Genomic DNA, 23,491 nt, shown 5'->3' with positions numbered 1-23,491 from the left:
TGAAATCCCCAACATTCATAACACTGTCCTACATAGAAATATTAATAAATACCGTAAAACCCCCTACAAGCTCAGCTCCAAAGGGAAGTTCCTATTATCAACTTAGCAACCGGGATACTCCAAAGGATTCCAAGTGGACCTTTTTCTTAGATCTTATTTCCTCTTGAAGACACTTTGTCACATAGACACAAATTAAATCAAGGATACAGAAAAAAGCAAATCGTCAAACCTTGTACTATAACCTTACTGCACATAGTGTTACTCAAAGCGCATAGATAACAAGACTATATTACAAATATACAGAGTGACAGAACTATATGCAGAAAGAGGATAGCGCTTTGCGACAGTCAAGCGTTACTACAATGATTCCCAAATCCAGAAGTGCCCAAATCTCAAACGAGGGCTTCAGACTACAGTCAGGCTTACAATATTTCCAGAATAATGCACAAATGAATTATTGCCAATGCAGAAATGGAATGGGTATATTTGAACGTTCTGTAGAGGACCAGGGTTCAGATGTTTGGTATTCAGATACTTCAGAAGAGGAGAAAAGTGATATGGAAGAAGAGTTTGATTTATCAGGAGATGGTGGGAATGAGGGACGGTTTGCACAAAAAACTGCCCCTGAAGTATTGGGTAATGAAATTGGCAATGTTTCTCAGCAGTTAGACGGTGATAACAAGAATGGACGGCTTAGCATTTCACCGTCCGCGAATTGCAGCAACATGAGGGGAATTAGAAAACAACAACTTTGCACACGTTGTGGCAAAGTTAAGACAGGTATGTCACCTTCTAGAGGTGGTTTTGATCCAGATGATATCTCATTCAACAGACCGCGGACAAACAGCATTATCTTACAACTTTCCAGGGAAACAACCCGACAAAGTTTCCTAGATAGTACCAACGCGGGGCTTGCTACTTCCAGTGATGGGATGAACCAAGAAGAATCTAGCTGTCGCCTCAGAACACGATCTTCCTTCATAGCAATACCGACGCACATTTATAGTTTGGAGAAATATGTTGGTACGGAATTAGACTCTGCGGCAGAGTCCTTCTTTGATAAAGATGTCAAGCTATCCGCATCTTCACCAATAGGGGGCCAGAGTAGCATTGCTTCTCCTACCTACCCGAGCTGCTCATCGATAAGTTCGCATTCAAACGTTAACGACAAACTTTCCCCACCTCCCCTCTTTTTAGAAAAGAGGAAGCGAAGGAAATCCCACATTGAATTGTCACTATCAGTGTCATTTCAATCATAATTACAGCATTAAATAGAGACACAGGTGAATCTACCCTTTGAAATGCGCTGTTTTATATTAATTCCATCGCCTCAACATTTTATGATTCACATAAACACACCAAAAAAGCACACAACACACGAAATTGCTGCCAAAAGACCGTGATACGCTTCCATAACAGCGTGTGGACGATATTAGCCACTTCTAGCAGCTTTCCACAGCCTCTATAGGCGGTATTACGATAGCAACATGACGTACATCGTGTATAATGATATTTTTAATAACGTTCTTTTAGTTTAAATTCGATAGCTAACATCGCACATCATCACAGTGAAAAGAAAGTACGACGAGTTTATATCGGAACAATGGTTGAAACGAGTGGTAATTCTGAATTAGAAGAGTTGAGTTCATCCCCACTAGATAGTAATTCAGTTGGATCGATTAACGGAGATAATTTAGATGATTCGTTCGACCAATCTATAGATTCAGATGGTACTTTAGAAAACTCGCTTCAAGATAGTTTTATTGTTGATGAAGTAGAGGAAGAGCTAGGGAATCTGAATTTGGTTTCAGACCACGCTTGTGCATACTGTTCTATTGATTCGCCCACGAGTGTAGCGAAATGTAATGACTGTAAGAAGTGGTTTTGCAATTCGAAGATAGGATGCTCAAGTTCTCATATTGTGAATCATTTAGTTGCTTCGCATCATAAAGTAGTTTCATTGCATGAAGATTCTGATTTTGGGGATACAGTTTTGGAATGCTATAACTGCGGTTGTCAAAATATATTTCTTTTGGGTTTTGTTGCGGCCAAGAGTGAAGCGGTAGTAGTAATCCTTTGCCGTTTGCCTTGTGCTCAGACCAAAAATGTGAACTGGGATACGGATCAGTGGCAGCCACTAATTGACAATAGGCAGCTTTTGAGCTGGGTTGCCGAGGAGCCTAGTGATGAAGACAAATTGAAGGCATCTCGAATTACACGGTCTCAGATATCGAAGTTGGAAGTTAAATGGAGATCAAACAAGGATGCCACGGTAAAGGACATAGAAGATCTGGAAGCCCAGGAAGAAGTTCCAACAGCATTATTGAAATACACAGATGCTTACGAATACCAGAGGACCTTTGGGCCATTAGTACTCCATGAGGCGAATTATGATAAACAGTTGCGTGAGTCTCAAGGGTTGGAACATATTTCTGTTACTTGGACATTGGCTCAAAAGAATCAATATCTTGCGTCCTTTATGTTGTCGACATATGATTCTAATGACTTGAAAGTCAATGTCGGAGATGAAATGATTTTAAGATATTCCGGATTATTGCATCCTGCCTGGGAAGGTCGCGGGTATATTTTAAGGCTTCCTGGCAGTATTCAGCAAGAATTCACCTTGGAATTGAAAAAGGGTAGCAAGAACCCCCCAACAAATCTGAATACTGGTTTCACTGCAGAGTTTGTTTGGAAAGGTACCACCTATGATAGAATGCAGGATGCCTTGAAGAAATTTGCTGTTGATAAAAAAAGCATTTCTGGCTACTTGTACTATAAAATATTGGGCCATGACGTTCCTGAAATAAAGTTTGATGTTAATATGCCAAAGGACTTTACTATTCCAAACTTTACTGCTCTTAACCAGTCCCAAAAGAAAGCCATTTCTCACGTTTTACAACAGCCGTTATCCTTGATACAGGGTCCTCCGGGTACTGGTAAAACTGTCACATCCGCAGCAATAGTTTACTTTTTGTCGAAGATGCATAAGGAACATATTTTAGTTTGCGCTCCGTCAAACGTTGCTGTTGATCATATTGCATCGAAATTGCGTGACATGGGATTGAAAATTGTGAGACTAACTGCAAGGAGCAGGGAAGATGTTGAATCTAGCGTTATGGATTTATCATTGCATAATCTGTTAAAAAGATCTGCCAAGGGAGAATTAAAAAGATATTTAAATCTTAAAGACTCTGGAGTTGAATTAACGAACAAGCAGTCTCGGGCATACGTAAAGTTATTAAGAAAATTGGAGTTTGAAATCTTTAAGAAAGCTGATGTCGTGTGTTGTACATGTGTTTGCGCCGGTGACAGAAGACTGGAGAGGAAGTTCAAATATGTCTTAATCGATGAGAGCACGCAGGCATCCGAACCAGAATGTTTGATCCCAATGGTCAAAGGTGCGAAGCAGGTTGTCTTAGTCGGTGACCATCAGCAATTAGGTCCTGTTATCTTAGATCGCAAGGCGGACAAAGCAGGGTTAAAGCAGTCTTTATTCGAAAGATTAATACAACTAGGTCATGTTCCAATACGCTTGGAAATTCAATATCGTATGCACCCACATTTGAGTGAATTCTCCAGCAATACGTTCTACGATGGAGTTTTACAGAACGGTGTTACTATTGAAGAACGTACGATATCAAATAATTCATTCCCTTGGCCCATTAGCGATATTCCGATGATGTTTTGGGCAAATTATGGTAGAGAAGAAATCTCTGCTAATGGAACATCATATTTAAATAGGATTGAAGCAATCAATTGCGAGCGTGTCATATCGAGGTTATTTAAAGATGGTGTTAAACCGGAACAGATTGGTGTTGTTACGCCCTACGAAGGCCAAAGAGCTTATATTGTTCAATATATGCAGATGAACGGTGCTATGGATAAAGATATGTATCTCAATGTTGAAGTGGCTTCTGTTGATTCTTTCCAAGGACGTGAGAAAGATTATATTATATTGTCATGTGTACGTGCAAATGACCAGAAATCTATTGGATTTTTAGTGGAACCTCGTAGGTTAAACGTGGCACTGACTCGGGCAAAATATGGCTTAGTTATTTTGGGAAATCCAACATCTCTTTCTCGTAACAGCACTTGGAATGATTTACTAGTTCACTTCAGGGAAAAAGGTTGTTTAGTTGAAGGGACCATGGACAACTTACAGCTCTGTACAGTCCAGTTAACCAGAGCGAAGAAGAGATCTCGTAGATTTCAAAATGCTGATCAAAACGGAAGTTGGCAATTCGACGATGGGAACGAGCTCCAAGAGGTCCCTTTTTTCAATAACAGAGAGGTGGAGGCACACAGTTTAATGTCATTTGGTGGGCAGGCACTTGATAGCGTTTTCATGCCCAGCAGTAACTTGTCATCGTTCATAGAAAATCAGAATAGCCATCCGGACAATGCAGTGGCAATTTCCACTTCAGTTCATTCATATCAAAACAGAGACGAAAAAAACCATGCTAATTCAAATGATTCACAGCCGAGAAGATACCAGAAGGGCACAAATACACCACACTACGATACGGTGGAAGTTGAGGATGCTGAGAATCATATAAATCCACTAAAAGCATTGAATAGTTTGGTTTCAAATAAGTGAAATTCAGTAAAGAAAACACGGCGTTCTGTAATAAATTATTGATATTAACCGCCTTCAATTCGAAGATGGTCAGGACATAGATTGGAGAAACCTTATTCCAGTAAGCAAACTGTTAGAAGTAAAGATATGTAGATTTCAAAATATGTATAATACTAGAAACCAATTTTCCTAAACAACTTTGTGAACCTCTTGCTAGTTGTAGGGATTGAATTTGTTAATTTCATTTTAGCCAGTTTAACTTCTTGATTGTCGTCTATATGGGCGCTTGAATCGCCTGTTCTCGTAGTAGGAGTGGCTGCATCCGATGCTGTGACTGGAGAGAAGAAGATACCTGCACTGCGTGAATCCTGGAATAATTTCGTTAACCCATCTTTTTTTGCAAACATATTATCAAAGTCAAGCAATATACGTCTTTGAGGATCGTAGTAAGCGCTCTCTACCAAAAATGCTGCATATTCAGCCTTTCCTAAAATTATATCGCTAGGATATTCATAATCAGACAATAGACTTATCAGATGTCTAATCCTGTGGAATAACAAAGCTGCTTCCTGTTCCAATTGCGCAGCCAAATCAATACTTTCCTTCGAATTCTGCATTCTTGAGCTAGGCCTCTTTTTGGGACCCTCATCGCTTTCAAGATACTTGAGCATATCATGACCAAAGACTTCAACATTATTTTCCGTAATCTTTTCAAACTCCAATTCACCAATGCTCGTTGCAGCTAAACCTGTATCCGAACCACTTGAAAGAAGCTGTGAAGGTTTAGGGATATCATGTTTACTGCTATCACTGGAATCTGGCTTCATAGCACTTGTCAAAGTCTCCCTGTACTTAATAAGCGCGTTTACCAACTCTGTCTCTCTTAGGTATCGCTCAATTAAGTAGGGATTGGTTGCAAGGTCTTTTATAATTTCCTTGTTCATTTCTAGCTTTGGTCTCGCTACTGAGTCACTTAGTTTCAAGATCTTATGATTAAAATCAAGTTTCCGTTGAGTGACTTTGTCTGCGTAGGCCAATAGTTCTTCCCTATGTTTTTCAATGAATTCGTTCATACTGTTCATCCATGGTTCCTTAGAGCCAAAAGTAGTTAACGTTGACAAATTCATAACAACCTTTGAAATCAACGTCAAAACTCGCCTCTGTTGCTCATTAGGGTGTTCTTTAACTATATGAAACAATTTTGGATTCAATATCACAGGACAAAAGAATCTCAGAAACAAAAAGGCTGATATGGAATTTAAAACCATTTTTAAATTAACATTGCCGCAGACGATTTCCAGCTTATTTCTAAATAAAGTAAGCTGGTCTATGATGCCTTTGGGTAAGTTATTCGATGTCTTGTAAATGGTAGACCAGATACTTTCTGCCCACTTGCGTAGTCTGGCATGGTTAGCTTCAAGCACGGTTAGCTTCTTGTACTCGTCTAGTTCACAGATTTTACTTGGATCCATCTCACACGACTCCCCCTCTGAAATAATACCTCTGATGATTGGACCCAATGCCTTCTCCAAATATTCCTTCCCTATGCGGTTAAAATACTTTTCGATTGACTTGGACAACACAGAATTACCACGAAACAATGAGTTATAAATGTGATTTGAGGAAACTGCGTTTTGGGAATTATTCAGAACGGATTGATCAAATGTTATCAACTCTCTTTCAATTAAAGCCTGGAACCATTCATCTTCACGGCCAATAGCTTGGAAAATATCCAAGAATACCGTAGTAATACCATCAAGTTTAAGGTTTTCAACCATGATTTTATTATAGACATAATGTGTCATGACATGCAAGTCAATCTCTTCCAATATGGACTCAAATTTATGAAAGTTTAGGGATGGCAAAACAAAATTCAAGCATGAAGCTAACTTGATACAAATAGTTCCCAATTGAAAGCCCTTATTATCGACAGCAAAAACTGGTAAACGTGTTTCCTTATTCAGTTCGCAGTCATTGATCATATCCTGCGATATTTCAATGTATCCCAAAAGCACATCATCCTCTGAATACTCTCCTTTACTACCAACAATTTCTCTAACACCTATTCGAACACTATCCGTGCGTACAGAGAAGTTAAAGTCGAGCTCCTCTCTCCAAAATGGAGTGTAGGTGCCGCTGACAACTGGAGTTCTTGCCAGCTGGTGGTTCCAAACAGAAATTGTAGCATAGAAAGACCGCGGTACACCTGGGCTATCCTCACCCTCGTTCGTCATTACGCCATTAGATGTAATGTTGTGGTTTGAACGTTTCCCCTCCAATAACCGTAGATCAGCTTCCAAGATTGTAATCTTAAACCTATTCGATACCTTTAACTCATTAGACTTATCAGTACCAATCAACGACAAAACCTCCAGCATTGCAAATGAATGCAACGCAACAAACCAATCCTCTAAATCTATTCGCAGTGGAAATTGCAAATAGAGTCTAGGCGTGGTCCCTGGGCGCATTTTAGATACAAACATATTGTCGTTGCTAGAAACTCCTAGCTGCCTCCTCAACTCAGGTAACATCCCGATAAACATAAAGTTATCGTTTTGCAAAATAGAAGAGTCTAATACCTGAATTTCAGATCTTAGTAGTTTCTTGATATCAATTGAATGTAACAGCGATCCATCGCTCTGGAGCAAAAGGTCTAGCTCACCATCCGACTTTAAAACACCCATAGCAGAAAACCAACCTTCATCCGGAGTGGGTAAAGTGCCCTCCAACGTAGGTGGCCTCTTCAAATTTGTGAGTTGTACCACATTCTTATTCTTTGGCAAAGGCCCAAAAATATTGAACTGGCAAACTAGGAGGTTCGTAGGCTCCGAAGAGCTAGGAAATATTGGTGACACAACTGAAAACTTGTTGAATACCCCTGCTGTCTGTAACGACTTCCAGAATAGCAGAGCCGAAAATATATCTAGAAATGTATTCTGATCAGTCAACTTGATGTAGACCTTGCTGTGGTAAGTCCCAACCTCTAGAATCGGATGCGACCCGCCTGCATTGCTCATTAACCGTAAAGAACAAGACTGAAGGTGCTTGATTAGCGGCACCTGCTGTACAGTTTCGTTCACTTTATGCGACAACTTTGAGCTAGCACTATGTAGTAACCGGGAGCCAGTAGACCCCGAGCTCACAGGCACATCGTCTCGAGCCATCATTCCACGCTCTGTAATGCGAAGTCTGCTCTCCTTCCAGTTGTCAAGAAGAAGATTACTGCACCATTGCACATCACCCTCGAACAACCCACGGTTCTCCTTTATCCTTTGGATAATAGCAAACCGGCTTATAATCCCCCCATCCTCCTCATAACCAAACATATTACTCAAACTACGACTCGAAGTAGACTTCGGCGTGTCAAACGTCCCCGTATGACCTCCAGACCCAGTATCCGTTGTAGTACAAGTCTCGGCAACCATATCAACTAAATAATCACCAAAATAATCAAGCTCTCTTAGCAATTCGTCTCTTTTCCTTGGGTTACCCACTGTAAAACACCTTATAACACGTTCAATAAAAACAAAATACTCTAACAAAATAAAACTCCTTTCCGATATAATGACAGCTCTCCTAACTGTTTCAGTACCTTTAGCAGTTCAAATGATAAAATGAAATCTTTGTTTACTAAAGAAACATACTCTAAACAATAATGAAACTACTTTGAAAACAGAAAATAACCGCTAATTTAGTTTGATATTTGACAAAACGGGGAAATATCAATACAATCAATCAGTTAATGATCAGCAGAATGTTGTTTAAGGGGATATAAACCTTTAACGTAGGAAGCGGCCTTATTAATTAATTAGGGTGACCGCTTTTTTTGATTGTTTTATGCTACATTGAGTTATATAGGAAGGTTTATATAATTACCGCGTCTATATGACACATACTATAAAATCGAATGGACGTTCGAGAATCCTTTATTTCATTGTAAGTATAGAATCTTGAAACTGTAAATCGTTGGTTAAGGGCGTGAAGGTAACATGTTGCTTTGGTAATTAAAATTTGCATTGGTTGGTGGAGAATAAAAAACATCGATATAAAGCATAAATCGGGCGAGGTTGATCACATGCAGTGTAGAACGTATGGAAGTGCTTAATGTTGATTTTACGTGTTATAAGGAAATACTTTGTACACGTTCTCTATCGGTATATATTATATATATAAAGGAGATTTGGTACTCCAGTAGACTGTGGGGTGCTTTACTGCGTGCTGTTCAAGTAGACGCAGAATGTATAGTAAAGGCCTTTGGAGCTTCGCCTTCTGGGCCGATAAATCTAGGGTCTCTCCAAGGACCGACGTCTGATAGGTATAGCCCGCCTTCTTCCTCGCTAACTTCAGACTTTCCTCCGAACTTTGTAGGTAAGTTTTCTGCAGGGATTTGTTTCAAAAGATCCTTCTGGTAGGAGGAGCCTAGAATGAAGATCTTCGACACTGTAACGGGGTCTAGGAAAGGCTTAAACAACCTGAATGCAGTCGAAAAGCCGAATGGCGCATTGATAAGGAAGAATTTACCCATTCTTTCGGGGTAGTAGTTTTGGCCGATATTGGACGCTTCTCTTACGTAGCTCAAGACTTGCGCAGCTGAGGAAATGGAAATGCCCTTCAAGTCCATGATTGTGCAGGAAGTTTCAACTAGATAGCCTGCTTGCCTGGAGGAGGCAGGGGCTCTGTAGCGGACAAAAGATTCGTATTCCCAGACAAGGTTTTTCAACATGCGTTCCTGCGTGGTGATAGTGTACATTTCATTCAGATTTAAGTTTCCTAATTCCTCAATATAGACGGGTCTGCCATCAATGTCAGTCTTATGGTAGTATTGGGGGTAGAATTTAGCGACCAATGGCTTTTCTTCATAGTGGAAATCTTCGAATATGGTGTCAACTCCAAACTCTGCCCTCCATTTCTCACAGTTTTCATACATTAGCTTAGCGGCCGCAATGTCGAACTTCCTTGCTCTCAAAAAACGTAGCATGCTTGCATCATCGAGACGCTTTGTATACCCGGCGTCAACTAGCAATCTTCTCAATTCGTGCATAGCGGCTTCCTGATCGCTTGTAAGGTTGCCTGGGGTACCAGGAAGGGCATTAGGAGGACTGTTATTTGGGTAGGAGGCTAGTAATTCTTCTTCCTGCAATGATAAAACTTAGAGTTAGTATATGATACTTGGTCAATTCCCTTGGGCAGCAGCATGTGAAGAGAAGTGATCAATCACTCCCAGCGCATTTTTCATGTAAAAAGGTCAGACATACGGTTGGTATTGTGGTCATTCTAAGCCAGTAGGTATTTCGTGTGGGATCCTCAGGACACAGTTTGAGTTTGCAGCAGAGGTTCTGGCTCTGTTCTTGTTGTAGTTCACATGCTTCTCTTATCTGATTCAGCACAAATCCAATATTTCAAACGTCATCCTTTACGAATAGCAACACATAAGTCCGGGTAACATCAAAGAACGAAAGCACGTGATATTAAAATAATTGGTTGTCGACAGGTGAAGGTTATGGAACCTTGACTTGTAATCAGTCGATTCTCCTGAGTGGCTCTACAATAGTTCTTTTGTTGCGGTGTGTTTAGTTTACCACGTAAATTAGGTTCTGTGTTGTAATTACTTACGCGTTTCAATGAAAAGACGAGCCCGCCTGCTGAACACCAAAAACGATAATAAATTGGCCAGAGTAGTGGTATTATTGTTGCTGTACAGTAATATATGCATAATATTATGACGGAAGAAGGCTCTATTGGACCCCAAGTACTAAATTCAGGACAATTGAATGACGATGATTGCGAAATGTTACCTAGTCTTGCGCTAGGTGAAAGCGATTTATTCGCAAGCACTCCCATTAACGGTGGTTTTGGTTTAGAGGAGCAGATAAAGGACGACCATGGAACAACTATTGGGCGCGGAAGATCATTTACATCAGCCAGTGGCAAGGTTGTAGTTTTACAAAAGAAGGAATTGAAGCTGACGCAGGAAATACATTGGACAGCTGACGAGAGTTACGGAGTGAATATAAACGAGCTAAGGGATAGAATTGAAGCACACAAATCGAGCAAGAAAGCTGCAGATGGGTTAGATGAAAATATCAGGGCAAATAAGCGCCTTTGGGTTGAGAAGTGGAGGCCGCGCAAGTTCCTCGATCTGGTAGGAAATGAGAAAAACAATAGACGTGTGATGCGATGGTTAAGACAATGGTCTCCTGTTGTATTTGGAGAAATGCTGCCATCTGATCCTATGCTTGCTCGGTTACAACAGTACCGTTCAGAAGGCGCGCAAAACATGATGATAGAAAAAGAGCTTGATCCTCTACATAGACCTAGTAAAAGAATTCTCCTAATACATGGCCCCCCAGGTGTTGGAAAGACATCGGTAGCACATGTTGTTGCAACACAAGCTGGTTATGATGTAATGGAAATTAATGCTAGTGATGAAAGAGCCGGCAATATCGTGAAAGAAAAAGTCAACAACAGTTTATTCAATGATTCGCTGAGTGGCAAGCCTGTTTGCGTTATAGCTGATGAAATTGATGGTAGTATTGAACATGGGCTGGTGAAGACTCTTATAGATGTAGTCCGTAACGATAGCAAAGCAACTCAAAACCTGCTGCTAAGAAACGAAGGCAGTGTTCGTAAGAAGAAGAAAACCAAATATTCCAATAAGTTACTAACTCGGCCAATTATTGCCATCTGTAATAACCTGTATGCTAGTGCCCTAGAGCAACTTCGCCATCACTGTGAGATCGTGTCATTTATTCCGGCATCAGAGAACGCGTTACTCGACCGTCTGGAACATGTATGCAAGAAGGAAGGTGTCAACGTACAGAAGAAGGTCCTTAAACAGTTAGTTTATCTTTCACAAGGAGATGTGAGAAATAGCTTGAACAATCTGCAGTTTATGGCAACCAATGGCGAACTTAACGCTGATACTGATACTCAAAGCAAGGACATTAGTATTCCATGGTTCAAGCTTTGTAATCGGGTCTTTTATAAAAACCCTAAAGAAGATGCGATAGTACAGTTCAAAGAGCTGCTGCGTGATTTAGAGTTGAATGCGAATTACGAAAGATTGGTTGACGGTTGCTTTCAACTTTATCCCACAGTAAAATACTCAGATATTGGTATTTCTAAGCCTGTGAAGATATACGAATGGTTGTATTTTAACGATATGATGGCAAAGTCGGTCTACGAACACAATTCTGAATTAGTCAGGTACTGCCCAATGACTATTATGCAATTTCATCTGCTATTTAGCGACGTTGCAAACAAGCAGGAACAATGGGTCAAAAACATAGACTATGAGGTAAGAGAGTCGAGAAAAAGTCATGCAGCGATGGCATATGGAATACTGAACAAGATCCCACCAAAATATAAGATCTTTAACACTATAGAGTCTCTTATTATGGAAGTATTGCCACACCTTGACCAAATGTTAACTCCAGATTTTGCTAAGACACGAGACTTCGCTGTAAAAAGGAAGCTCATGGATAGTATAATTCCTCTTCTAGAACAGTTTGGTCTTACTTTAGAACACTCCAAGGATCAAAATTTCAATAATATTCTTTGCATATCTCCTCCATTTAATGAGATTATTAAAATAAATCCCAAAGGCTCCGGAGAACCAGCGAAGCGCTCATCAATACTCAATATTTTGCTGGCTAGGTTAGAAGAGATAAAGGTGCAGAATAAGTCCAAAGAGGTCGATAAGCGTTCTCATGAAGATCGTCAGGAGGTCAAGAAAAACAATAATATTATGCCGGCTGACTATTTCAAAAATCAGTATAAAATGGTAAGCCTCCTGGACGATAACAATCCTTCAAACCCCAGTAGTGGCGCAGTTGCTTCATCAAGCTCATCTATAGCGACGAATAACCACTCTCCTCGCACTTTGGGGACGTCGGTATCATCATATGAGGAGTCGGATGACTCGATCAGGATTTGGGTAAAATATAGAGAAGGATTTTCGGATGCCGTTAGGAAGAGCATTACCTGGAAAACTCTTTGGGAATAATTTATATGTAACTTATAGCCCCAGATATCTAAGGATTTCCATTACCAATGGATCTTAATTAATGAACAGTAAAACTGATGAGATACATCACGGTTACGTAATTAAGTCAATTACTTTGTAGGAATAAAACCACTAGTTTCATGGCACTAGGTTTGCATTGGAACTAAAGTGACTTTTTATTCTCAGTAACGACTGGGGTAGAATCGATGCTTGAATAGGCCACCAATATCCAGGCGGGATACCACCCAATGCATAACACATACCAGGTCCAACAACCTAATTTATGCCAGGCATCAACTAGACTATAGAACACAGACATACCTTGTAGTTGAGACTCAAAGATGTGCACATATATCCATGTCGCTATGAATGGGTTAGAGATCAATAATAACATCGAATTCCGGAGTCTTTCACGTAGAACCCCGTTGCTGGTGGTCTTGACTAATGTCATAGGAAATGCAAGGATCCCAATAGCAAATGCAAGCGCAAAATTGACCACCAACAATGAGTTAAGGACAAGCGAAAAGTATAGATATGCAAAGGACTTAAACCGGTATGAAAAAGGCTTCTTAATTTTATAACTTCTGACAGTCATCGAGACGGTACTTAATCCTAAATTGAAAAGGAGCAGTAAAGCTGGCAACGGCAGTTTAGCAAATGCTTGTGAAGTTAGGAATGAAATCAACAATGCAATTGCAAACGCTAGGACCGCCCATATATTATAAATTGAAAGCATTGGTAATGACGAATATTCGTTGTTGAGAATACAGTCCAAGGATGCAATAGCGAAAGACACAGAAAATGCAATGGCAGAAGGTAGGTAACTGCCAATAGAAACAAAGTATCTGGGAGCAAGCATCAAGTAAAAGAAGAACGATTGATGAAATTTCTCAAGTAGATTGTTAACAGACCTAAAAATAGCTTCTGGTACACGTCCAAATGTCGTGACATCAAATTGACCGTTATTGCCATGGGCTCTTAATGTAATAGACTGAATTCTCCACCCACTAAAGACTTCATGGCCTGTAGTTTTCTTCACACCGGATAAAGCCATGTCTCTGATGCCCAGTAACATCACTTTCAACCGCGATTTGAATGTATTATCCCCCATTTCTTCTATTGGAATTCCATGCAACGACGCCTTCATACCCTCATGTTCAATAATATGCACTGCTATATTCACAAGATCTAAATTAGGAACAGCACCATTGAGACCATGGTAGCTCACTTCCATATACTGGAAGTAATTACTCTCGCCGGGGTAGTCTAACACAATAGCGGATTCGATTGAACCGCCCGTAAAATCAAGTGTACCATGATAAGCCTGCAGCCAAGCTTTTAAAGAAGCACCAGGGTCTTCACTAAGCACAATGATTATATTCTTAGACCATACTGGCCACCTTGAGAAAAACCGGGCAAGCGCAATCGATAGCCCAACACCACCATTATTGTAAAGTCCATCAACGGTAGTCCAGGGAGCAGCCAACACCATCGCTTCAGTACCATCTCCTCTAGGAGAATGTAGTATACCATATAGAGTCTCTCCATATTCAGAATCTTCATAAATAGCCGTTTTAGCGCCGTAATTCTCCATCCATGTACTAACTTGTAAATTACGTTCGTGTACTGGCAATTGTTGGATAGCTTCCAATTCCTTTCTATAACCTCTTAAAATGTTCCATTCACTTTCCCTGAAGTAACTATAAGCTTGTGAAGGCATTAAAGCATTCTCAGAGATATAAGTTCTACGGTATTGACCTTCCATGGGTATGAATACCGTCAACCATACGACGCCTAACAATGCACAGAGCATTGATATTCTAGGTAGAGAGGCAATAATCTTGGGAACTAAGCCCATATCAACGATCCTCCGATAGAGCTTCTCAATTACCGCCATCGTTACTCTTTATGAGATATATATCGCTAAGCAATCAATAATTGAGTGTTTTCAGTAGTAAATAAAAAGCACTCACATCAATTACGGAATTACATTACCTTTCAATAGTAAGGCTCGATAATTTGAGAAAGGGGACACAAGCTAAGAAACCAATGAATATTGATCAAGATTTCAGAATTGTACCACTTACTGAGCAGTTAAAGTTTGGGTGGGTTTTCTTTGCATATTGGGTTTTGTTTACTACAGTAGCGATATTCGGTATCTTCTATGTGGGAAGGTTATTTGGTTTTATCATTACACATCTATTAAATTGGGTCATCTGGCCACTATATAGAGCCAAGGTGAACATTCAGTCGATATCAATTTCTCCTATTGGCGGTAAGATTCATTTTAAAAATGTTTCCATTATTAATAAAGATCTAACTATATCGGTTTTAAATGGGACCCTGACTTGGAGGTACTGGTTACCTGCTTGCAGACTTCCCAGCTACTATGGAGAAAAGGCGTCCGATGATAGATTGCCTTGTCGCTTGCATTTAGAATGTGATGGCTTAGAATTGTTTCTTTATAATTTGTGTGAGCCATACGAACGGATACTGGAAGAGATGCATAGGGCTGAAGAGGCTAAAAAGCACTATATGCATCACGAAGCAGGTATTAAGCATAAAATATCAGAGACTAAGATGAAGGAACACATTGGAAGGAAAGGTTTTAGTTTGTTTGGGGGCGGCCGGGCCGCTCCCGAAGGCCAGAAGAGCCTGTCTCGGTTTCTCGAGCAGTTACCGCTTGAGATTAATGTTAAGAAAGGAGCTGTTACTGTAGGTAATTATGAAACTCCTAGCCTTATTATAATAGGTTACGATAAGTTAGACGGTATATTGGACATTGATTCACCTACAGCGCCTGTTGATTGCTACAAAATAAAGGTCGAGGCCACAACTTATGATCTGAATATTTCTATGAAACCAAATATATCCTTTGAAAATGTGAATCCCATTAAGACTCACATCGAGACCAGGAGAGTATCACGGTTTTGGGGTGCCATTAAAGGTTTTATGAAGGGCAAGATATTATATCCTTTTCGAACAGTTTCTAAGAAGACTTCGCCACCTAGGGGCGTTAATTCGCACCTACAAGCTTGGAAAGGCTTACTATTTTACAAAGTAGCTAATAAAAGCGATATTAGTGAACTACAATATGATGTTGAGCATCACGAATATGCTAAATATACCAAAATTTTGAAAGCGAAGAAAATAAACATAACCTACGCATGTGACGTGCTGGAAACGACATTGGAGCCACCTCTTTCTGGGAAGGATTTGCCTCCACCTGAATTTTCAATTGACTTTTTGCTTTACGATGCCAATATATGTTATGGGCCATGGGCGCATAGACAGTCGCAGCATTTAATAAAGCTGTTTTTCCCGACTGTATACAAGACTGAGAAGTCAGAGGAAGATAGCAATTTGGAAAAGAATAGCACCAGGGGATTTACGGAATTAAAATTGTCCATGATGATTATGGAAGACTCTGTTTGGCGAATTCCTACAAAGGAAGCTAGTAAAGACGCCGCTTTCTTAGAGAAATATAAAACGACAAGGGACAATTCCAGGGCATTTGGATGGCTAGATATACAATTGCAAAAAGATACCAATGCATCTTTGGTGACATCCTTGGTATTGAGGGATTCCAAGTTTGAGAACACCTTCCATTCTATATTAGAAAATATGGTTATCCGCACCAGTGTAAACAATGACATTATGTTAATGGCGAAAAGACATGTTGTTAATGCTGATCTGTCACGACCAGAATTATGGAATAGCAATATAGAATGGATAATTAACTGTACTTCCTCGAATCTTGAAGCCTTTATTTTACGCGACCACATCACTCTCCTAACTGACCTTATTTCTGACTTTTCTTCAAGCGAACCAGTTCCGTACGATTTATTCAGACCATTTCTCTATCAATTAAATTTAGAGATTGACCACTACGATATACATCTAAACGTTAACGATGCCAACATCATTGACAATGCTCTTGATTTAAATGAGAACTGTTACCTAACTTTACAAGGAGAATCTGCGAGCCTTAGCGCAGAAATACCTTATCATAGCATTGCACAGCCATACACAGCGGTCTCCTATAAATTACTTACCCCCCAGGTTGAGTTGCTTTTGAATACCCCGCCTTGGCACACAGTAAATGAATTTATGAGATTTAAAGAGTTCGGAAGGACATACGAATTCGCTGCCCAGGGATCTTACATTATGTACTATAGTGTTGATATTGACAATGTTGATACTTTTACAATAGATTGCGAGACCCGGTTTTCTACTGTTCACTGTTCTGGGTTCTTGTTGAGGTACATGATGAACGTGATAGACAACTATTTCGGTGATTTCACTCATTTTCGAACAACAGAGGAGTATACAGAGGAACTCTCTCATGAAGACTCTAGCAACAATCAGGTTAGTCTTTTAGGAAAACAAAATGATTACAGATCAGCCACGCGTGTAGACCTCGGTATAGGTACCAATACCGACACTATAATTAAAAAGTCAAATGACACTAAGTCATCTAAGAAATCCTTATACAGGAAAACCACTAATGAAATCGATATTTGGTTTACCCTTAAAATTTCCGATGGCAACTTTCTTTTCCCGGAGAACATATATGACTACGAATCATGCATTGGTGTACATTGTGATAGCATTGAGATTGATTTAAGGTACCTAAAATACTATTTGGACACGAAAGTTGGAGTTTATTCAAGTTATATCAAAAGATATACTGATGTAACGCCAAATTTAATGCTAATTAAGATGTTGGAACGCGGGTCTGTCATTAAAAATTATCAGGTTTACGTTACAGATATGCATCTTCACCAGCATCGAATGTTAGGTGTACCGCCATCAAATGACAGTTATGTCATAAAATCTGATATTAGCTTGGGTACTATTGAATCGAACTGTGATATTGATATGGCAATTGGAGTACTAAATGCTTTCAAAAAGTTTATATTTGGATTCAAGGACATTGAAGATCTCTTAAACTATGAAAGTAATACTCCTCCGGCATTGAATTGCTTTACTTTCACTGTTGATTATATTTCTTTGAAGATGAAGGTAAACGATGTGAATCTGGAGTATAATTTAAAGCTTTCAGAAGGATCATTCCAATTTATAGATCTGGAGAACAGCAATTATTCCAATAGAAAAGACTTAGAAATTTCGAAAATCGAGTTTTTGGTTTCGTTAATAAATGATGACCAAAATTTATGCCAACTAACCACGTCCGTTAGTGCTACAAACTTCATTCGTCACCATGATTTCAATAGTGGAGTCCAGTCCCAAAGAGAACATATTGCCCTGAATGATGCACCATTTCACCGATGCCGATTCTTACTAAATAGTTATTTGCGATCTCTTCCAGCGTACAATAACCTTTATGGTTGTATCCCTCCTAGTTCGTCAATACCAATGCTTTCTGAACCAATAACGTCCAAGAATTTTAACTCAATTTTAGAGTATTTCTTGCTCATTGTTCAGCCAGACTTTTCATCTGAGAAAGCCCCAGATATTGCAAACGATGTCGTTGCTCTTTCATCCTCTACTGAAGATAAACTGTTGGAACCACATAGTCCTAGAAATTTGCCGACATTTATGGCGTCGAATTCACTTGAAGGTATGCTTTTTGATCTGGACAGTTTCGTCGTTGAATTACCTGAAGTGAAGGGCTTCTTACATGTTGATGTTCTGATTTCATTTGGGAGGATATACGATCTGCTCTTTGATAATAGTATTATGGATAGACTCGATGACATTGAAATGGATATAGTTCATCATTATTTATCCTTATTATCCGATTTTGCACATTGTAAAGAACTAAAGCTAAAATGCAGTACGGTCGATGTTGCATTGGTTACAGAGCAAGACTTGGAAAAAGGAACCCTGCTCAATTACATTGATTTTAAGGCAGATAGGATAAACGTTGATTTTAGAATGCTTAAAGGACCCGCAGATGGTATTATCAGCGTCCCTGTGAAAGAAATGTCTTCCATTTTCTTCAAGTCGGATCTCATAAGCTCTCGTGTGTTCTTACACAGTCTAAACTCTTCTAAACAGGCAGGTTCACCAGCTCTATCATGCTTTTTCAAGGCCATTGAAGGCTATGGTCATTTGGAAGATCAACTTGTTTGGAATACAAACGTACAGCATGGCTCCTTGTATTTAGATCATGAAAGGCTAGAGCGTATTTTCGAATTCCTTTCTAAGTTATTAAAAGAATTCGACGACTTTTCTGTCATAGTTGGCAAAGCAATTTCTAACAGGTACACGAGAAGACGAGCATTGTTGATGCAACTATCACTAGCGGGACAGGACTTTAACATTAACCACGATGCACCCGTGATAACAAAACCGGCCGTTATAGTAAGATTATCAGGACAACATATTAGAGAAGAAAAAAGTTGGAAGATTATTACTCGTTTACGTTACATTTTGAATAATATGCCTAGTGAATGGGACTTAGAAAAGTCAACCATATTGCACAAGAAAAACTTTAAACTTCCAGCTATTTGCAGAAAACAATTTCTAGATGTGTTTACGAAGTGGAGGAGTTGGGAAATATCTGATGTTGAAGGAACTTATATTTATAGGAAGACCTTCATGGATTATGGAAAAGATAAAGGAAGTGTCGATTTTAAATTCCGTCTTTGCTTAGACCTATTTGTTGCAGATATTGATTATAAACATGACAAGCTCTTCACAGCAAGAGGGTTTACCATTGATATGAAAAAGGCTCTCTTAAAACCTAATATAGCAGAGTCATCTCCTTTGCATGATTGTAGGTGTTTTTCAAGCCTTTTATTTTCAGCTGATGATATACACATCAACTTGCAATGGCCAGTGATGAAACTGGTTGATACTATACAAAGTCTCTCAGCGCATGGCAATTCTGACATTAAATCGCTTGCTAAAAACAAGCTATGTCAAGAATCAGCCCTACAAAGTGTATCTATTCAAATTCGGGAATTTTACGTTGATATAATTATGGAGGAAATTGAACTAGGGCTCTCATGTCGGAATTATTATTTAGCTCTATTTGCTTCATTACCTTTTGATGCAAAATATCCGATTCTATCGATCACGAATTCATCCGATCTTTTATCGGCATCTCTTTGTTATAATACGGAGGAATTACTAGCTTGCCATCTATCATTTATTTCTAATAATGCATTTTTGCTATTAGATCACAAGTGCTATAAAATTGAGACAAAGTTAGAATCAATCACTGTGGAGGCTGGTGTATCTAAATCGGATGAGATATTTTTAAATGCAACCGAATCACTTAACAGACAGCTCAACAGGCTATATACCGATTTGGCTGCTTTGTCCATTCTAAATTTTAGAAAAGATATGGAAGGAATGGATGAGTCTATTATACCGCACTATTCCATTAAATTGCAGTCAAATAATGTCTCCTTTGGTTTAAGGACATTGTATCCTTTGTCAATCGATACTACTTTGAAAGATCTAGATTTCAGTATATCTGCAGCAGAAGTAAGAAAATTATCAGCATCAGTAACTGACATCAACTTCGACCTTTCCTCTAATAGTCACCTTAAAAATTATATGCGGTATTCACAATCAAAACTATCAGTATATGGCGATTTATCTGGATTTGATTCAGGTAACGGTAGTATTGAAATTGAAACGGGTATATCAAAGGTATCCATGTTTGAACCAAGTGCCAACTTCCATTATCTACTTGATGATTCAATTCTGGTTTTTCAGCGTATTAGTAACTTGAAAATCGGACTTGCACAGCTGAATATAATGAATAAAGGAAATGCGCTAATGAGTCCATTTTCTAAAGTTATTCCTCCGGATTTGAAATTTACAATGGAGTATGCAGGTGTACTACTAGAATTTGGAACTACTCTATACATCATGGAATTTAACAAAATTGAATATTCGTTGGCTTCTGCTACTATTGACCCATTAGATATTTCTAAAAGGTACAAAGGTCATTGTTCAGTTGGATCATTGTGTTTTCTAATCAAAGACCGAAGGATAGCTCAGAGATTATCAAAAGTATTAGATTGCTCTTTTAAAGTACTACTAGTCAACACATCTGTGCTTAATTTCGAGAGCTTGCAGGTGGAGAGTAGCTACTTCCGGGTTTGTTTATCACCAACATCTTTTATTCGGCTATTATGGCTGGAAAACAAGATAGCTGCAATGAAAATTATGTACTCTGAGAAAATGGATGACTTTTCCACTAACTCTTTTTCATTCGCTGATAAAGGTAGGTTCTTTTCACCAAGCTTAAAGTCCGCGCAAGTGCTATCTTATAATTTATGTGTGGGGTGGATTTTTGACATTGATAATTATAATGATAGTGGTTTAATATGGGGATACGAGCGACTATTTGCAGCTTACGATATGCCTTATGGCAAGTTGACTCTTTTGGATGCTTACTTTTGCCCAGCATATGGTTATGCCTCAAATACTTTCTATGTAAAAGGCAATGAACGTGAAACGATGAATCGCAGTTATTTACCAAGCATGCAAATTTATTATATGTTAATAGAGGAAGATGGAAAGAAAGATTTTGTTGTTAATGTGAAAGGAGAAGAGCTTGATATTAGCCTACTTAGTGACTTTGTTACAATTGCTGAGAAGGCAATTCAGTCGGTTCATAAGGTTCAAACGCTAAAAAAAGCCATGATAGATCCCATTGGTTTAAATCGCAAAGGGAAGCCACGCAATGCTGATTGGAGCTACTTAGATTATTACCCAATAAGTGTGAGATCAGTAAAATGCATTATTGACTATGCAGGGTGTGCTCTACATATTTATTCCGAAGATGATATTGAGAATAATACTTGTGCTCTTGAAATCAGGAGTCCAGCTTACGAAGTTGAATTTGAATATCAATACTTACCCCATAACCTACAATCTCATTGGCTCAGAATGTTAGTTACAGTGAACGCTACTCGTAATACATTTTTCCCTACTTGTACACCAATAATAAGAGATTTGCGCCGAAACTTCAGTGAAATATTAAATCGACCAATCAACCAAACACCTATTAGTGCCAGCAATTCTGAAAAACCAAGTATAAACTATCATAATATTTTGAAATCTTTTGATCTTGCAATATTCATTGATATCGGCCAACAGGAACTTAGTCTGACGTGTGAACCACATGCTAAGGTACAAACATGCATCGGTTTCGAAAAGCTTGCGATCAAAGTTTTTAGCAATGAAATTCTTTCTGATGATCCTCTAATTATGTCCATTGAGGTGTGTGATCTAATCGCTACCTTTAGACACATTTATTCTCGTGAAGTTGGAGCTTCACTTTCGCTACGACATATTAATACTGTTTTCAATTTAACCCAAATGGATACTATTAGGATGTATGGTTCTACTCTAATATCCGAACCATCGTTATATTTCAATATCGAGCATGTCAGGGACCTAAAGGTTTTCCTCGAGCTATGGTCAGTGGACGATGATCCAAGTTTAAGAGGTGATGGCCTGTTTAGTGGCAAAGCTACGCATGATACAGTTTCATTGGTTTCAAGTGTACCGCATTCATCTAAAACATCAAATTTTACTTGGCAATACTTTATTGGCGTTACGGGGGTTACGGCAGATGTCAACCTTGGGCCATCATTAGGCATTGTGGGAATGGCTTGCGATACAATATGGACTGTTTCGGAGCAAGATAAATATTACACGCATAGTTTGACACTATCTATGGGTGAGATTAATATGTGCTCCGCTGGAAGATTAGGGGGATCTATGACTATTAAAGATATGAATGTCTTATCTCGACTAAGTTGGATTCTCAAAAGGGATAAGGTTGCTATGCCCGTTATATCATTTACATTAGAAATTACATCTGTGGAGAGTAAGTTGTCTAGCGATTACAATATGTTTTTCATTGGAATAATCCAGGACATGGCTATCAAAGCTTTTAATGAAATTGATGAGGACGGAGTTGTTGCCGATTTATTATCTGTTGCGGTTTCACTTCACAGCTTGCAGGTCTTTACAACATCATTAGCGTCTGCTAATATCTATGACATCTACAAGAAAGTTGCTCAACTAGCAGGGGACAATGAACCAATCCAACCGAAGGAAATTAGAGAGAAAGATGCCGAAGGAGCTAGCTCAAATACTCCTGGAACTTTTGACTCCTTAACTACACTAAGAACCAAGTTTTCATTGGATATTGGTCTACTCCGTTTGCAGGTTTCAACTAGCACACTATTCGATTCGCATGTGTTAGTATTGAAAGCCACTAATATTACAGCGAATACATTATTGGAATCTAGTGTTAATATAAAAACAGAACTTAACTGGCAATTGCATAAAATATCCCTTTCTTTGTCAACATTAAAACACGATCTGGACGATAAAAAGGTTAATGAGATTGGTATAATGGAATATGTTGCTCTCGCTTCTAGTGCTTCTGGAGGAATGATTGTTGATGCACCATCAATCTACATAGCCATGACGGTGTGGGAACTACCACCTTCAAATGTACTTGAGTATTTGTTTTCCAGTAGTTTTGGTGGTACAATTGATGTGAAATGGAATTTAGCTCCAATTGGCTTCTTCAGAGAACTATGGAATACACATGTAAACTCTATGAAAATGCGCCACGTTCACGAGGGTGCAAGAGCTTTAAATATCTTGGAGGGTGAACAACTTGAAGATATGAAATTGGAAGTTAATCTTGGCGATGAATACAAGTACGTTCCACTCCAACCGCCACACATTGAAGTTCCAAGAATTAAAGAATTAGGTGATGCTACCCCTCCAATTGAATGGTTCGGCGTAAATAGAGATAGCTTTCCTGGACTTACCCATCAGGTCATGATTATTCCCTTACAGCAATTATCTAAATTCGCGGAAAGGAAGTATGCAAAAGCACTACGGAGGTGAGATATTCATTAAAATATTGGTTGTTTCCTTATTGACCAATTCAT

General features: G+C 39.0%; 7 protein-coding genes across 7 annotated transcripts; 4 read left to right on the top strand and 3 right to left on the bottom strand.

Annotated features, from left to right (window-relative positions):
* Positions 1-317: 317 nt before the first annotated feature.
* Positions 318-1,259, top strand: ISF1 (Isf1p; the record flags this gene model as incomplete). The annotated part of the gene is made up of 1 exon (XM_018134427.1): positions 318-1,259. One exon carries the CDS (start codon positions 318-320, stop codon positions 1,257-1,259), a length of 942 nt encoding a protein of 313 aa, XP_017989916.1.
* Positions 1,260-1,603: 344 nt separating this feature from the next.
* On the top strand, positions 1,604-4,600 carry NAM7 (ATP-dependent RNA helicase NAM7; the record flags this gene model as incomplete). Its single annotated transcript, XM_018134426.1, has 1 exon — positions 1,604-4,600. One exon carries the CDS (start codon positions 1,604-1,606, stop codon positions 4,598-4,600), a length of 2,997 nt encoding a protein of 998 aa, XP_017989915.1.
* Positions 4,601-4,752: 152 nt separating this feature from the next.
* Positions 4,753-8,004, bottom strand: BUD2 (GTPase-activating protein BUD2; the record flags this gene model as incomplete). The annotated part of the gene is made up of 1 exon (XM_018134425.1): positions 4,753-8,004. The coding sequence occupies one exon, from the start codon at positions 8,002-8,004 to the stop codon at positions 4,753-4,755; it is 3,252 nt and encodes a 1,083-aa protein (XP_017989914.1).
* Positions 8,005-8,801: 797 nt separating this feature from the next.
* On the bottom strand, positions 8,802-9,852 carry SEC14 (phosphatidylinositol/phosphatidylcholine transfer protein SEC14; the record flags this gene model as incomplete). The annotated part of the gene is made up of 2 exons (XM_018134424.1): positions 8,802-9,713; positions 9,835-9,852. The coding sequence occupies 2 exons, from the start codon at positions 9,850-9,852 to the stop codon at positions 8,802-8,804; spliced, it is 930 nt and encodes a 309-aa protein (XP_017989913.1).
* A 434-nt stretch (positions 9,853-10,286) lies between these two features.
* On the top strand, positions 10,287-12,584 carry CTF18 (Ctf18p; the record flags this gene model as incomplete). The annotated part of the gene is made up of 1 exon (XM_018134423.1): positions 10,287-12,584. One exon carries the CDS (start codon positions 10,287-10,289, stop codon positions 12,582-12,584), a length of 2,298 nt encoding a protein of 765 aa, XP_017989912.1.
* A 163-nt stretch (positions 12,585-12,747) lies between these two features.
* GAA1 (GPI-anchor transamidase subunit GAA1) lies at positions 12,748-14,481 on the bottom strand (the record flags this gene model as incomplete). The annotated part of the gene is made up of 1 exon (XM_018134422.1): positions 12,748-14,481. The coding sequence occupies one exon, from the start codon at positions 14,479-14,481 to the stop codon at positions 12,748-12,750; it is 1,734 nt and encodes a 577-aa protein (XP_017989911.1).
* A 152-nt stretch (positions 14,482-14,633) lies between these two features.
* CSF1 (Csf1p) lies at positions 14,634-23,447 on the top strand (the record flags this gene model as incomplete). Its single annotated transcript, XM_018134421.1, has 1 exon — positions 14,634-23,447. One exon carries the CDS (start codon positions 14,634-14,636, stop codon positions 23,445-23,447), a length of 8,814 nt encoding a protein of 2,937 aa, XP_017989910.1.
* Positions 23,448-23,491: the final 44 nt, after the last annotated feature.

Source organism: Eremothecium sinecaudum, chromosome VIII (genome assembly GCF_001548555.1).
Source record: "Eremothecium sinecaudum strain ATCC 58844 chromosome VIII, complete sequence".
Lineage (NCBI taxonomy): Eukaryota > Fungi > Ascomycota > Saccharomycetes > Saccharomycetales > Saccharomycetaceae > Eremothecium > Eremothecium sinecaudum.
This window is presented reverse-complemented; position numbering and strand designations above follow the sequence as displayed.